The sequence below is a fragment of the Castor canadensis genome, chromosome 11, assembly GCF_047511655.1.
Source record: "Castor canadensis chromosome 11, mCasCan1.hap1v2, whole genome shotgun sequence".
In the NCBI taxonomy this organism is placed as follows: domain Eukaryota; kingdom Metazoa; phylum Chordata; class Mammalia; order Rodentia; family Castoridae; genus Castor; species Castor canadensis.
This window is the reverse complement of record NC_133396.1, coordinates 89,867,768-89,884,503: the sequence shown is the minus strand read 5'-3', so window position 1 is coordinate 89,884,503 and position 16,736 is coordinate 89,867,768. Positions and strand designations below refer to the sequence as shown.

At 39.6% G+C, this 16,736-nt stretch overlaps 1 protein-coding gene across 1 annotated transcript; it reads left to right on the top strand.

The window, feature by feature from the left end:
* Positions 1-3,896: 3,896 nt before the first annotated feature.
* On the top strand, positions 3,897-12,603 carry Faslg (Fas ligand). Its single transcript, XM_020167843.2, has 4 exons — positions 3,897-6,613; positions 7,144-7,189; positions 10,327-10,383; positions 11,509-12,603. The coding sequence occupies exons 1-4, from the start codon at positions 6,266-6,268 to the stop codon at positions 11,901-11,903; spliced, it is 846 nt and encodes a 281-aa protein (XP_020023432.1). The 5' UTR covers positions 3,897-6,265; the 3' UTR covers positions 11,904-12,603.
* Positions 12,604-16,736: the final 4,133 nt, after the last annotated feature.

The following is a 16,736-nucleotide window of genomic DNA, read 5'->3' as shown; positions in this document are numbered from 1 at the left end:
TAGTGAATGCTCTGAAGAGTATTAAACCCTTTGAGCCAGGAGAAGAACAGAGGTGCTCCATAGCTCTTGGGATGTGCTTTGGGTGGCAAGGTCATCTGGAGGCAGCAAAGACCAAAGGTTGTCCTGGGATCTGGTTGGATTATTAATGAAAATGAATGTCTTTAGCAATAATCTGTATAATTCCTTTTATTAAAACACTTCTAAATTATTCCAGAGTTTAAGAGCCAAAAAAATAAATTGAGCAAGTGAATGAGCTATAATTTGAGAGTATTGTAAAACTACTACTTGGAAGGACTGTTAAGAGTTCTTTAAATAATTATTTATTGAGTGCATATTAGTTGTCAGTAAACTAAGTGGGGTATACATACTCCCTATACTTGTGGAATTTATAGTACAGTGCCAAAACCAGGCATTATAAAATATGTATATGTATATGTCTGAACATTCATGTGTGTAGAATGAAAAATTATGATAAACAACAACAGAGAGAAGAAGAAAAAACCCAGACCATTATGAGTGAGAATACTGACAGGGATTATTTCAGTCAGATGCAGACCTCTTTGAGGAAATGGTGTTTAGTATATAGGACAGAAAGATTCTAAGAAGTGGTCCCATAAAAATGGGGCAGAGGTGAGGCAAAGAGCATTCCAGAGAGCATCTCAAAAAAAAGTCTTGAGTCAGGAAAGAATTTACCACATTTGATGATCTGAAAGTCCATTTTGAACCTAGAGCAATGAGAGAGGAAGAGAGTAGAATGAAATATGGTGCGAAAAAAGGAGCCCAGATACTGCAGGGTCTTGAAAGTCCTGGTGAAGAGTTCAAATTTTATTCTAAAGTTAATGGGAAGTCACAAATACATTATTTAAAGTGGTGTATTCACACGATCCAATTCACATTTACTTCAGTGATAATTGAAGGAGTACCATAGCCCCACTTCAGTAAAAGATGGGGATATGCAATGTTGTCATGCTTCTTCTTTGATCACCTCACCAGCAGGCCAGTGGCAACTGCAGACTGCCATCATGAGATGGAGCACATAGCATCACGGAGTGAGATTGCTGAAGAATCTCAATTCTTACCAAAAAATCCTGATTCTGACCTGGGACCTTCCTGCATTCATCAATCAGTCAACATATATTTATTAGTTTTTATCCAGGGATGATAGAAAAATAGACACAGTATATCACATACAATGTGTTAAGACATAGAACCATCCCTGTCCTTCTACCCTTTTCCATATCCCTAGGAGCAGAAAGCCCTATTCTCCATTACAAGTAGGAGCCTGATTAGAGTTCTCCAACAAGAGGTAACTTCATGAAATTTAGAAGGTACAAGAGAAGGAGAAGCCATTGTTCTTCACAGCAGGTACTGAAAGGCATGTAGAAGACAACAGAGGTAACCTGGAGTTTTCCAACAGTCTTTAGTTATCCTTTGAAGACTTGCCAATTTCATTGCTCTTGATAATTGGAATATTATTAGTTGTAGTATGAGCACTGTACTTCAAAGTTTCCCAGAATGTGCTTCAAGACCTTTGCTTCCCAGGATTATTATTCCTATATTATACCTTCCCTTATTCTACACACTTAGAGTAGCTTCTGTTTTCATGACTAGCCTCTAAGTGATAATCACATATTAGGGAAAGAAGGGAAGTAGCCCTGAGATCACAATAATACTGTTGCATGAGGTGTTAAGATTGAAGGACAATTTTTACCTCATTGCTACCATCACCACAGCCTCTTCATTTTCCCCCTTAACCAGGTGTGATGAAAAACAGAAGTTATGCTTGATAGCTTATCCCCCAACTTGTCATTTCCTACTAGAAAAAGGCATCAAAGTCCCCTTTCTCTTTGAAATTAAACTTATGGATTTCATAAAATCCATTTATGAAAGTACAATAAATAACTTTCAATATCTTATAGATTTTCTTGGGCCAATCAGATCTTGTGAGGTGGGAAAGACCATATATGAAACATTAATAGAAAGAGCACAGCCTTCAGAGATGACATGCTGCATGAGAATGAATCCCAGCTCCACCCATCACCAGGGTTACTTTTTTCTCTCTGAGTCCAACTGCTCATTTATGAAGATAGTAAACTCATTTCTATAGGATCTTTGTGCATATTATTAATAATGGTAGTGACAATAAAGATAACACTTCCCTCAGGCTATTGTAATTATAGTTATTAGTTCAGTAGAACATTATAGGAACATGATATTTTTTCCCTAGTATATATGGGAGATTAAAATACCCAAATTGCTGTCAACTTTTAAAAAGAAAATCAAGAGGGAGGGGATATTGCCAAACCAACTCTCAAGACATTTCAGACATCTACAAAGCCATCACTATGAGAACTGTGTGATCTTAGTACCAGAATAGGTAAATAGATTAATGCAACAAAACCCAGAGTCTATACATTGGCTCAACTCTAAATGGAAATTGGTATGCATATATATGCCACTGTAATTCAGTGGGGGGAAAGATGTATCATGATGGAAAATTGATTTCATACATGGTGCTATAGTTTGGATGTTAAATAGCCCTAAAAAGCTCATATGTTTATGTTTGGTCCCCAGTGCGACAGTGTTCAGAGGTGGGGACTCTGGGAGGTGATTGGATTATTTGGGCTCTGACTCTATGAGTGGATTAACCCACTTATAGATTTATAGATTAATGGGCTTTGGCGGAGAGACTTTCTTTCAAAGAGTTCTTTCTCTTTGCTGGCTGGCTAAATGAGGTGAGCAGCTTTACTCAGCCACATGCTCCCTGCACAGGCCTAAAGTGATAGGATCAAGCAAATGAACTGAAACCTCTGAAACTGTAAGCTAAAGTATAGCTTTACTCCTTTAAAATTGGTTTCTCTCAGGTATTTTGTACAAAGTTCATTAGCCCATATGGAAAGAAAAAGAGACCCCTGGCTCATTTCACAAATGACAGTGAACCCCAGATAGATTGAAGACTAAATATGAAATCAGCAATGGTATGGGAGAAGATATTTGCAATGTCTAAAAGCTGTAGATTTATAGTGAAAATATAAAGTATGAGGAGATCCTACAAATCAGCACAAAGGGGATAAGAAACCCAATTTTAAAATGGTTATAAACAGGCTGAGCATGGTGGCTCACACCTTTAATCCCAGCTATGCAGGGGGTGTAGGTAGGAGGATTGCAGATCTCCAGTAAAAAAGCAAGACCCTATCTGAAAAATAACCTAAAACAAAAAGGGATGGAGATGTGGCCCAAGTGATAGACCACTTGCCTACCAAGCACAAGGACCTGAGCTCAAACCCCAGTACTGCCAGAAAGTACAAATTTGAAAAAGTAAAAATGGGCATAGGTGTAAAGAGGAAATATATACAAAAGAAAAACTTGACTGCTCAGCAAGTATATAACCAAATGTTCAAACTCACAGAGAGAAGAAAATTAGCAGATGATGTGATATATAACTTTATAGCCAAAAAGAATTAGAAAGGTAGATGATCTGAAATAGAGATGATAAGGGATTGGATTGTTCTCGTGTGATTGCTGATGATGTTAAAGGATTCGGCTGTCAACTGAGCATCCCAGAAGTACTTAGCGAAATTAGACATGGGTTCATGTTCATGAATGGGCAAACTCCGGCCCACTCACTTCTGAGCTACTCAGAAGGCTTCATCTTCCTATTTAGTTGGCAGCTTCCCTTAGGATTCTTCCCTAGGTTTGTGTAAGTGTGCAGTAGGTCCTTGCATTATGTACCACTCTTTTACTGCTGAGCCACCTCTAGAGCTGTGGCCTAACTTCTACTGAGCCAGCTTCCCTGCGAGGACACTGGACGGATACAAAGAAATAGCAGCTCATTCTTGTTACCACTCTGTCCCTCCATTTCCTATAAAACTAACAGATGAAGCAGTGGCAGCATGCTTAAATCCCTTTTCTAGAGGGTTAGGTCAATTCCTGAAGAAAATTAAAATGCTAGAAGGACCACAATGAAATAGAATTAAAATTTTCTTCTAATGAGAAGATATTTTAAAAATTGTTTCAACTTGTACAGGGTAGGTTCTTTAGTTTGGTCTGGCACTTAAATTTGCTCTTAAGTCTTACCCACGTCCCTATAAATCTCTGCAGCTGTGTCTCCCTTCTCTTGAAGTATCCTCAGCTCTGAATCCTTTTCACTCCCTTCCCCCAAAGAACTCTGGTTGCACAATCAGAGATCCAGGAGCAAATAAGAGAGGTAGAAAGAGACCGAGAGAGCAACTCAGTTTGATCCCATTTTATGGGTACTGTCAGTTGTTGGCTCTTTGATTCATTATCTAGTGACTCTCTTGAAGGCAACTTTTTTTTTCCTTCAGCATCTATAGAGCTAAGTTCTAATTTGGATGATTATTTCTTCTAATCAACAAGGTTTTGATACCCCAAAATATTATGAGTCCCTGCTCTTGTCTGTAGGGGTATTTATTCCTCCATGATTTTTCCAGTATGTGGCATTGGGTGGCATTACCAAACTCGAGGCCAGTGTTTAAAGGTTGCTCTCTTTGTGTCTATTTCAGATTCTTCCCATGATAGGAGGGCAGTTGGTGAGTTGGGGGCAAGTGTGGCCTTCTGATTTTTCCATCACAAAATGAATCAAGAGAAGTAGGGAACAGGAGGTTGGAAAATATAGCATGATTCATATTAAAGAATCCTGGAAATTTCTGTGGGAGTTCGAGATAGAAAAAGCACGGAGGTACTAACTTGAAATAGGGGCAGTACCAGTGGGAAAAATGGGAGTGAGAAGGCTGCCCTGAGGGGAAGGTGAGAAATAAGTCTTAGGTGAAATCAACAGTCCAGATGGCCACTCAAATATTGCAGCAGAGGAAAAGAGAGGAAGTAAAGTTGTTACCAGGAATAGTAACTTCCAGAGAAAAAGGTTGTACTGGGTGGGGCCAGCAGACTGTGGCAGGGAAATAATGTTCGGTGTTGATTTGGTACAGGTGAGACAGCCAGAATGATGGCCCCAGAAATCCCAAGGCATGATAAAAAAGTAATAAAATTTGAAAAATAGAGCTCTCCCATAAAGTAGAAAATAAGAATTTATGGGAGGTTTGTATGGTTTATGTGGGAGAACGATTGGGATTGAGCTGAGTAATTGGAAGTTATCAGAAGCATATAAATGTGTGAGGCCAGAGGAAAGGGTGAGGTCAATCCCACTAGAGTGGCCAGGTTTAGTAAAACAACAACAAACAGAAACAAAGAAATAAGACACAGTTAATTTCAATTTGAAATAAACAATGAACAATTTTTAGTATATTCCATGTAATGTTTAAGATATCCTTGTTCTAAAATTTTATTGTTTGTCTGAAACTCAGTTTAACTGGACACCACAAATTTCGCCTGTCAACCAGAAAAGGGGCTGCAAACAGAAATGCCTGCAGGGACTGGGAAGGCCATGTCCCAGGAGAGATCCTGGGGGAAACACAGTGGAGGGGGTGGAGGCTGAGCACCTGGAACACATGTGTCTCATCCCTGGGGGCAGGTGACTTGTTTGCAGAGATGACTTTGAAGGGGTCCAATATTCTAATGTTTTAATGTGCACAATCTCAATTTTCAAAAAGGGACCAACCAATGAAAGAAACATATTGTGTAGTATAAACAAAGCAGTTCTGTGGGTTCCACAAGGCACCTGAGCACCTGGTTTGCAACCTCTGGCCTAATCTCTAAAGTAGGTGGGTAGGCTTTTAGCCTGTAATTGCAGCGATTTGCAACATCAGGGTAGGTACTGTTTGGGTGTGGGAAAGGGATGACTGTAGGGTGCTAATTTCCTGATGCAGAAGGTAAGATGTGGACGTGGTTTCTCTAACTATGACTCCACAGTCTCCCCTTAGGGAGGAGGACACACCTGAGGCCACCCTCCCTGTAGCTGGACAGCAGCTAGTGCCCCCAGGGCCGCACCCAATGCTGCCCTGCTCTGCATGACTGCAGGAAGGGCAGCCCAGCTCAGCAGCCTTTGCAGGTAGCACAGCAAGAGCCATTGGAGGTTTGAAATCTTTCATCAGAAATTTGTGGGTGGAAACTTCCAGGGGTGTGCTCTGAGCATCTTGAGGCTTCTCAGCTTCAGATGCAAAGTGGGTGGGTGTCTCTCTGAGAGCAAAAAGAGCCGTGTTTCCCTTGGCTATGGAAACTCTATAAAGAGAGAGCTGGCTTCCCTTCTCTCAAGCAGTCAGCAACAAGAGTCTCATTCTTGACACTTCAGCCTCCACAGGATTGAGAGAAGAAAACACTTTACTGGGGCTGACCCCACTCACTGGCTGCCATGCAGCAGCCCTTGAATTACCCCTACCCCCAAATCTATTGGGTGGACAGCAGTGCCAGCTCTCCCTGGGCTCCTCCAGGGTCAGTGTTCCCTTGTCCATCCTCTGTGCCTGGAATGACTGGTCAAAGGAGGCCTCCACCACCACCACCACCACCACCACCACCACCACCTCCACCACTGCCTCCATTGCCCCCACTGCCAGCACCACCTCTGAAGAAGAGGAGGGACCACAGCACAGGCTTATGGCTTCTGGTGATGTTTTTCATGGTTCTGGTGACCCTGGTTGGATTGGGACTGGGAATGTATCAACTCTTCCACCTACAGAAGGAGCTGGCAGAACTCCGTGAGGTAAGTCTGGCATGTGGACTGCTGTGCCCTGGACTCACTGGGTGCAGGATGCCTCTTCTGCAGTGGGAAGTTGAGGCTACTATGGTTCATAGGACCACTGCCTGGCTTGCAGAGATTTTTTCAAGCCTTTTTTTTTTTAAATCTTTGTGTGAAGGGAATGTTTTCTATCTTGTAAAGAATCAGAGGCAAACAATTCCTCCTTTCTCAATTGTCAAGTCAGTGTATTAAGCTACTTACTACCTAGTACCTAGTGATTCAAAGAATGAAAAGAAGTTCGAGTTGCTTAGGAAGTGAGCTAAAACTCACTTCCCAGTGGCCCAGCTAAAACTCCTTGAAAAGTCTTGAAAATATTGGGACTTTTCCAAATCACAAAAACAAGGGAGAGTGCACAATTGCTTGGCTAAAGTCCAAGTTAGGCAAGTATTTGAGGTGTTTGAACTCTTTTTTCCAGGGGTTGGTATATTTGAAATTTCTGTTTCTTTTGCTTAAATAACCTCAAATTTATTATACAACTTTTTCTCTTTTGCTAGTCCACCAACCAAAGGCGTACAGTATCATCTTTGGAGAAGCAAATAGGTGAGTACTTGTATGCATGTACTTTGAGTTCCCAAAGACAATTAATTCTCAGAACTGAACAAAATTGGTAGAACATTTTGAATTCTGTCCCATTCTTGAGCTTATAAGCCTATGAGAGAAATCCTAGCTAATTCCAAATCTCTGGTCAATATGGTTTCTTGAACTGCTGTAAAATAGTAAGTGAATTTAATTGCTCCACATCAGTGTAGCTAAGCACTGCATTTAATTCTAAAGAATTTCCACTGGACTTTGGAAAGAGGCACACATACAATCTTAGACCTTTGCTGCATGGCTCCAGATAGTAGGCTCCAGCCTTGGCCCTTCCTCAGACACCCTGGTTCCAGTACATATGGTAGTGGCTGTAACTCCTAGGAAGAGAAGGGAAGGTGGGAGTAGACACAAATTTTTCTGAGAAATTGTTCTTTAAAAAACTCTCTAAAAGTGATTACTCAACAGTTAAGCTTTATTCAAAAATATGTTATAGAATATAAGTAAGCTTTCAAAAAGTAGATAGTCAATTGCCCACATTAGTATACAGAGAGGTTTGGGAGAGACCTTCACTATTGTTATTCAAATGACTGCTCAGCTGTACCCACAGAGGACTCAGACTACTTTTGATGATCAAGGAAATCCTCTATATGAGATCCAGGCCAGGAAAAAAGATGAAAATGCTGAAAACTGATCTCATGAAATTTCAGGGCATAGTTTTGAAAGCTGTGAACAGATAGATTTTAGGGTATGCATCATTATAGAAATCTGTGTCTTATACTCAGATTCATTGAACTTTTAGGTTTGGTTTGGGTTGGAAGGTTGCTTAGAGCATATCTTGTCCAGCTATCTCATTTTTTCAGAAGAGAAACAAAACACAAGACAAAATGAGGTATTCCCAAGACCACTGGTGTGGAACTGAGGCTAGAGGAGCAGAGTCTCCTGATGCCTCGCCAACTATAGAGCTTCCCAGCACATGGACTGGTGCCTCATGAAACAGAGAAACTCCTGCTTCTCTAAAATGGCCATAGGAAGAGAAATAGATGCAAAGCAAGATACCTCTGCAAAGACTATAGGCAGAGCTTATCCTTAGAAACCTGGAGAACAACAGAAGGCAACAGGCAACACTGACCATGTATTAAGTGGAGTTGCCTTCCAGACTCAGAGCATGCCTACTGCAGGTGACATGAGTCAGCTTCTACCTGAGAATGGAAGCTCTTGTAGGAGTTGTCATTGGGGTGCTTACATCCCTAGCTCTGGGTCCAAGTCTCTTGGACCAGATGTATACAGGGACAGTGGAAATATTTGTTAGAAAAATGAAACCTTTGGTGGATTTCTAAAGTACAATCATTTTGAAAATCAGTGGAATCTGGCTTGTGGAACAAGTACCTAATTACTCATCTTTCACCCACTTTATGAAGTCATTTTAGTGATTCAAAGTCAAATGAACAGATGAGTCAGGTCCACCTATCCCAGTAAACAATTATCTTCTCTTCATCAACCCAGATGGACCAGAAATGGGTGAATTATCACATGAAATCAAACTAGTAACTTTACTCTTAAGGAATGCAAATTTATAGAAAGAGGATACTTATTTTTACCCATCAGATTCACAAAGATAAAGCAAGAGGATTGCCAAAGATTAAATAATAGTTAGTTTAAATATTCATTAGTTTCAGTCAGTATTCATGGAAATTGCTGTAACTTTTCTGAAGAACAGCTTGAAAATAGTTGTCAAAGACTTGAAATGGCTTGTTTATCTTGTAATCCCATCCCTAAAATTTGTCCTCAGAAAATAATCAGGAATATGACCAAAGACATAGCTTTTTCTAATAGACAATTCCAAAGAAGTATAAATGTCTCAGAATAAGAGATTAGTTAAATACATTGTGGTGCAGTCAGACAAGAAAATAAGATGCATCAACCAAAAAACATACATCAGAAGGACATTTAAGGCTACAATGATTATGCATTATATATCATTAGATATAGTGCCTTCCTATGAAACTTGACTGTCTTAAATTCATGAGCTAAGTAGAAGTTTTCTACCTTTGCTGAAATATTTGAAGTTAGAGAAATAGTGTTTATTTTGAAAAATATAGTCAATTTTAACTCCTTCAATTTAATCTGGCATTTACTGACAACATGCCCTGTGTTAGAAATGTTCCTAAATATTTTGGTGAATTCAACATGTAGAAAAGAGCTTGCCATCTATTTGGGAGAAGGAAGAATGAGACAATGCTTACAGTTACCACAGAAAGGGGAAATCAAGACTGAAAAGAGAGGTGAAGACAGAGGTTTCAAAGGATGAAAGATCATAGTTGACCAATAGGTGTGGATGGATTTCCAAAGAAAAGAGAAATTTGAGATGGTCCTTAGAGGACTGATTAGATTTGATACGTGATCTTTTTGGGAGGGCATTCTAGGCAGAAGGTACAGCATGAGCAAAGGCCTAGGCACAGAGGAGAATGGCATATTCAGGCCCCAGAACTCCTATTGTATGCCAGTGTCCAGTGTGAGTGAGGAAACAAATTGAGGTCATGTGGTGGGCTAAACTTGTTCACAGCTGCATGTTCAGTGAGGAGCCACTGAAGGCGTTTGAGGCCTCAGTGATATGAGGTGATTGTTTGAAGCCTAAGGATAATTAATTTAGGAGCAGATTATAGGATGCTATTAGGGAAAGACATGGTGGCTGGGAGACAAATTCAATCTTCTTCAGACTCTATCCTGCAGAGTCCTTGGGACAGAAGAGCCAAAGTGGACTGAGCCTTGGATTTACAGTCAGGAGGTCCTGTATCTGATATTAGTAACCCAACTTCTAAGCTCATTTTGCCAACTATAAGGTGGGACAAGAATCCCTACCGACAAAGGCTATGGCAAGTTCTAAGAGTAGTTTGTATGATCTCTTTACGCATCAATGTGTATATTAGTTATGTTTTACTGGAACATTATAGTTTATGCATATATCTTACCTTAATTTAACTTTTTAAAAAAATTTCTTGGTTTCTGAAATAAAAACTGCTGTGAATCTTACAATTTGGACTTGCTCAATGAGTGTAACTAGGATGTTGCTGCTTATGCTTTAAAAATCTTTAATGGTGGAAATGGCATCTCATTTTACATATGTCTTTAATCTCTCTGTGATATAGGACACCCCAGTCCACCCTCTGAAATAAAGGAGCTGAGGAAAGTGGCCCATTTAACAGGTCTGTGTCTGGAAGGTACAGGTGGGGACTGGGAAAGCCTTTGGCAAAAAGCAGAATGGCTGCTTGGTTTCCATTACTGGCTCTGGGGGAGGGGTTACATTCTGACAACAGTATTAAGTACCCAAGAGCACTCATCTTTCCAGTTAGGTCAATCTCATGCCTCACTCTGGGAAAGTCCTAAATTGAAAGTAGGGAGCTATATATGACATGATCCCTGACTACAAAGAGCTCATTTTTTAAAGTCATTCCAAGAATTGTGACACAGATCCAGGAGGAGAGCTGAGAAAGTGACTGATGAGTGATAAGAGACACTAAGTCTTGTGGTTTTCAGCCTGTGATTATAAAGTGAAGTGAAATGGTTTGCTATGGGTGCTCCCATTATAAACCATAAATACCTGAAAAGTAGATAAACCTTACAAGAAGTGGTGTACTCCTGCTCCTGTAATTCTGTAGGTAGATACTATAGAAAAATTCAATTGGGTCCACAGACACTCATTGAGCACCTGGTGCATGGGAAGCTTTAGGAGCATGGTCATGAATAACATGTGGTTCCTACCTCTATGAAGGTTAAATCTAATAGGAAAAGAAAGGCTCATAGTGATCACTTCAGTACTTGGAGAGAGTTCCTTCATTAAGGAACGCTGTGGAGGTATAAAGGAATGGGGATTTTTACCCAAATTGAGGGGCTTAGGAGTCCTTTTTCTAAGTGAGAAGATGGACAAGATGATCCTTAAGATCCATTCTAAATTTAAAGTTTCTTGGATTTGGCTTTTCCCTTTATGGAGGAACCTCAAAGCCTAGCAGTTTAGACATTAGTCATGCAGATGATAGTCCAGAGAGGTGAATTTATCTTAATAGTTTTCACTGCAATTGGTCGCATGTATATATAAGTTGTATACTGGAAGTATGTATATATTGGATGACCAAATTGAGGCAGGAAATTTGACAAAGATGTTGAAGGAAATCAATGATAGATCAAGTTCTGAGTCCTCAGCCAGTTCTGTCCCAGCTATGTTATTCTGGATAAAACATTTGTTAAAGGCAGGGCCCATAGTTTTTCTTTGGAAGCTTAGCTTGTTGGATGTGTGAACATTCCTGGATGAAAGCTCCTCTGATTTATTTCAGGCAAACCCAACTCCAGGTCCATCCCCCTGGAATGGGAAGACACCTATGGAAATGCCCTGATTTCTGGAGTGAAGTATAAGCAGGGCAGCCTTGTAATTAATGACACTGGGCTATACTTTGTGTATTCCAAAGTATATTTCCGGGGTCAAGCCTGCAACAACCAGCCCCTGAATCACAAGGTCTTCAAGAGGAACTCTAATTATCCCCAGGATCTGGTGCTGATGGAGGGGAAGATGATGAACTATTGCACTACTGGCCAGATGTGGGCCCGCAGCAGCTACCTGGGGGCAGTATTCAGTCTCACCAGTGCTGACCATTTGTATGTCAATGTCTCTGAGCTCTCTCTGGTCAATTTTGAGGAATCTAAGACATTTTTTGGCTTATATAAGCTCTAAGTAAAGCACTTTAGGGTTCTCTCCTTTATGGTTCCTTGTTATAGACACTGAGAATAGTGTCTTGAATGAAGGTCTTCTTAAGCCTGATTGAAGTCGAGGGAGAAGATATGAACCACAAAGACCTGAGATCACAGGGTCTAGCAGGTATGCAGTTCTTCATCTCATCTAAGTTCCATAAGCTAGACAGGAGGAAAGGAATATGACTGAAAAACATAAAGCTCTGGATAGCCATGTGAATATTCAGAGACATAGAGAAGCAGCTACCAGGTATCCTAGACTCATCTCAGTGCCCAAGGGCATTTTAACACATTGAAAAGGACACTTTCGACTCACCTCCCAGGGTGGGTCTACTTGCTACCTCAGAAAAGGCTCTCTCTCAGATTCATAGTTGTAACATGAATGTATAAGGAATGGAAAAGGAAGACTAGGCTTGCATTATAAGCTAAATAGACTTAAAGAGATCAATGCCCTGTTGGCAGCATCTTTACTTCTAAATGTATATCCTAGGCCACCAGGTGATACTAAAAAAAAAAGCAAGAGGAATCTTTTGCGGACTCAATTCATTTTCTACACAATATGTGTTTTTCCAGTGCAATTGTGTGTGTGCGCATGTGTGTGTGTGTGTGTGTGTGTGTGTGTGTGTGTGAGAGAGAGAGAGAGAGAGAGAGAGAGAGAGAGAGAGAGAGAGAAAGAGAGAGAATGTGGAGATTGTGAAGTACATATTAGAAACATAAGGATTACAGTTGGTGGTAGATTTTGAATCTTCTTGGCAACATCTCTAACAGTCCTCGAAAAATCTTTGTCAACAGCTGATGCTGTTTAATAAAATCAATATTTATACAAATGTGCATTTTTTAAATGAAGACACAAAATAAAAACTCTATTTTAGAATGCAGAAAAGTATTCTGAATGTAATCTTTGGAAATCACTAAGGTTTGGATTTTTGCTTATTATTTATCCTATCCATGGTTTCTTTATTCATAATGACTTCAGACCACTTTAGGGAGAGTTTATTAAGGTGCGAAGAACTGTGCAGCAAATCCTTCTATCTTTTCCATCTCTCTCTTTCCCTAATGTTTTTCCTCTACACTTTTTATTAACCAGAGCTTTCATTATCAATATTATTGCCAGTGTTAAGCTTACTCAACTTTCCATACATTCACTGACAGCTTGTTTTTCCATGGCAGAGCTGTGGCTTAATGGAAAGGGCACAGGCTGTGGACTAAAGAACCTGGACTTGAATCTTTGTTCTTCACTGACTAACTTTGCAGTCTCTAGGAAGATCACTTGAACTTTCTTTGGCAAAAAGGAATTGTTATGTACATAAAGTGCCTGACACACAGTAGAGTATCAAGTTATGGTCACTGCTGTTACTGTTCAGAGACCTGCATTGTGTGGAAGAAGCCTCTTGTCTGTGGAATCCATCCAAACACCTGCTTCCTTATATTCTCACATGTGTCACTCATAATGACCTTTTCCTATTTCTTAAACTTCTCATAATTGTGACCTCTCCCTGGACTTTGTTATCATTAGAAATTGCAATACGTTCATGCACCCCTATCATAAAATGACAACCCAGCTTGTCTGTATTTCCAGCTAACACAATAAAATTCTCATCTTTTCCCTCCTGTTTTGGTGAACCATCCAATATACCTACTCCAAGGGCCATAAGAAGTATTCTTGTGGTCAATGACTCCCTCTAGATAATAGTACCAGAGCAAAGAGAAAGCGGAAATGGATGGGCAGCATCCCAAGATGAGCTGATGTCATCGTCATCGTCTAAAAGTGAACCTCCAGCATAGTCATCTCTCCAACTCTGAGCTGTACTAGGTGCCTGTGGGATTTTCCAAAGATAGGGTTACAACTTACCATGCTTTTAGTGCTTGTTCTAGGGAAGAGATATTAAAAATGACTTTAGAAATATTATTTTTAACTTAGGACAAAAAAGATATCAAAACCCAAAACATTTTAATATGTTCACTGAAAATGGGATCTTCCATTGTTCCATTATGAAAGGCTAAACCCAAAGTAGAACCTAGACCCATAGAAAAAGGTTGTTTCTAGTTCAGTAGTTTGAGGTTTTCTTTCTTTTTTCTTTTCAAATGACTGAAAACACACAACACCCATCTCTTTTCTTAGACCCTCAGAGCGGTGACTTTGTATTCTCTGAAGTAGGTTTTGACTTACCACAGCTTAACAGGAAAGAGCTCTATTGTGGGCATCCTTTTGAGAGCAACTAATTTTAGACAAGAGCTCAACAAAAGAGAAATTGAAGGGAGAAGCCTGGCCCATAAGAGCCAGAGGATAAGCTTTGGACGAAAACAAAAAAAGAAAGAAGAAATTTTTTCTATACTAACATCACATATTACCCAGATCCTTTTAAAAATATAATTTAACACATGGCCTCCACACTTCTTATATAAGAATGGGGTCATATCTAGAACTTATCCCACTAAGGAAAGATTATACTAGATTCCACATCTCAGAAAAAAACATGCAATATTTTTTTCTGAGTCTGGCTTACTTAGTATGATGATCTCTAGTTCCATCCATTTTTTTGCAAACTACATAACTTCATTCTTTTTTATGTCTGAATGATATTCCATTGTGTATATGTACCACATTTTCTTTATCCATTCATCTGTTCATGAGCACCTAGGCTGATTCTAAAGCTTGGCTATTGTGACTAGTACTGCAGTAAACATGGGTCTGGAGGTATCTGTATTGTATGCTGACTTATGTTCCTTCACATATATGCCTGGGAATGGTATAGCAGTTTCATACAGTTTCATACATTCTCTCTTCTCTAGAGAGTTACTACTATCCTTTCCTCTCTCTTTCTTTGTATTTCTCTCATTCCATCTGAATTGACCCCCTTTACTCTTCTGCCACCAATGGCACTGAGGTTGGAATGAGGTAAAAGGGAAGAGATCGAGCTTTGAGTTAGAAGACCTAAATTTGAGTCCAACCTCTGCTAATCAGTTAGTTGTATGCGTGGCCTTAAGTAAATCACATAGACATCATGAAATTCAGTTGTTTCTTCTGTAAAATGAGGAAACCAATTTCTGTTCTTATAACTTATAGAAATATTGTTAATGACACATGGGATGAATGCATGATGATGATTTGGAAAGCCATTTCTGAAGGGAGGTCAGTGGAACATTCCTCAGCAACTTTCCTGATAGTCACTGTTTAAAGAAACCCTCTATATCCTTGCCACCATGAAGGGAAAGGCTGTGCTCCAGCACACCCTTCTACCACGATTGTCTACTTACCTCAGACCCAGAAACATGGAGTCAGATGACCATGGGCTGACATCTCTGAAACCACTGAAAGGTGTAAGAAAGCTATAGGAGAAAAGTCTGAAGTTGACAGAGGTTGGTTCATAAGGTTTAAGTACAGAAGCCATCTCCATTACACAGAAGTGCAAGGTGAAGCAGCACAGCTGATGTAGAAACTGCACTACATCATCCAGAAGATAGGATAACTGATGTTTCAATGTAGATGAAACAGCCTTATATTAGAAGAAGATGCCATCTAGGACTTTTGTGGCTAGAGAGGAGAAATCAATGCTGGCTTCAAAGAATGAACTGTCTTGATATGGGCTATTATAGCTGGTAACTTTAAGTTGAACCCAACTCATTAACCATTCTGAAAATCCTGGTGTTTTAAGAATTATACTAAGTTGGTCAACCATGGTGATACTTGCCTGTAATAATCTCAGCTATCAGGAGGCTGATCTCAAATTCAAGGCCAACCTGAGCTATATAGCAAGATGCTGACTCAAAAAAAATCTACTTTGGCTGTACTCTATAAGTGGAACAACAAAACCTGGATGATAGCACATCTTTTTACAACATGGTTTACTGAAGATTTTATGCCCAGTGTTAAAACCTACTCTTGGAAGAAAAGATTCCTTTCAAAATATTTTTCCTCATTGGCAATGTACCCAGTCATCCAAGAACTCTGATGGAGATGTATGAGATTAATGTTGTTTTCATGCCTGCTACCACAGCATCAATAATGCAACCTATGGATCAAGGAATCATTTCAACTTTCAAGTCTTCTAATTAAGAAATATACATTTAGTAAGGATATTGCTGTCACAGATATTGATTCTTTTGATGGATCTGGGCAAAGTCATTTGAAAACTTTTTGGAAAAGATGTGGCTTTCTAGACACCATAAAGAACATTTGTGATTCATAGGAAGAGGTAAAAATATCAACATTAATAGAAGTTTAGAAGAAGAAGATTCCCATGCTCATAGAATCAATTTCCCTTTAAGGAATTTAAAACTTCAGTGGAGGAAGTAACTGAAGATGTGGTTAAAATAACAAAAGAACTACCGTGAGACATGGAACCAGATGTGATTGAATTGCTAAAAATTTCATGATAAAACTTCAGTGGATTAGGAGTTGCTTGCTCTGGATAAGTAAAGAAAGTAGTTTCCACTTTTGGTGAAGATGCTGTGAAGACTGTTGGGATGACAAAAAAGGATTTAGAATATTACATAAACTCAGTTGATGAAGCAGAGGAAGGGTTTGCAGGGATTGACTCCAATTTTGAAAGAAGTTCTACTGTGGGTAAAATATTGTCAGACACATCACATGCTACAGAAAAATTTTTCATGAAAGGAAGACTCAATTAATGCAACAACCTTCACTGTTGTCTTAGTTTAAGAAATTGCCACGGTCACCTCAACCATTAGCAACCATGTCCCAATCAGTCATCAGCCAACAACATTAAGGCATGGTAGAGATGACCCTCTACCAGGAAAAAATTATGATTTGCCAAAAGCTCACATTATTGTTAGCACTTTTCAGCAATAATGT

Bases quoted from the DNA above. Each gene is read 5' to 3' on its own strand.
- Faslg (XM_020167843.2), top strand. From the start codon at position 6,266: ATGCAGCAGCCCTTGAATTACCCCTACCCCCAAATCTATTGGGTGGAC. The intron at 6,614-7,143 runs GTAAGTCTGGCA...CTCTTTTGCTAG, and splicing joins AGCTGGCAGAACTCCGTGAG to TCCACCAACCAAAGGCGTAC. The intron at 10,384-11,508 runs GTCTGTGTCTGG...GATTTATTTCAG, and splicing joins GAAAGTGGCCCATTTAACAG to GCAAACCCAACTCCAGGTCC.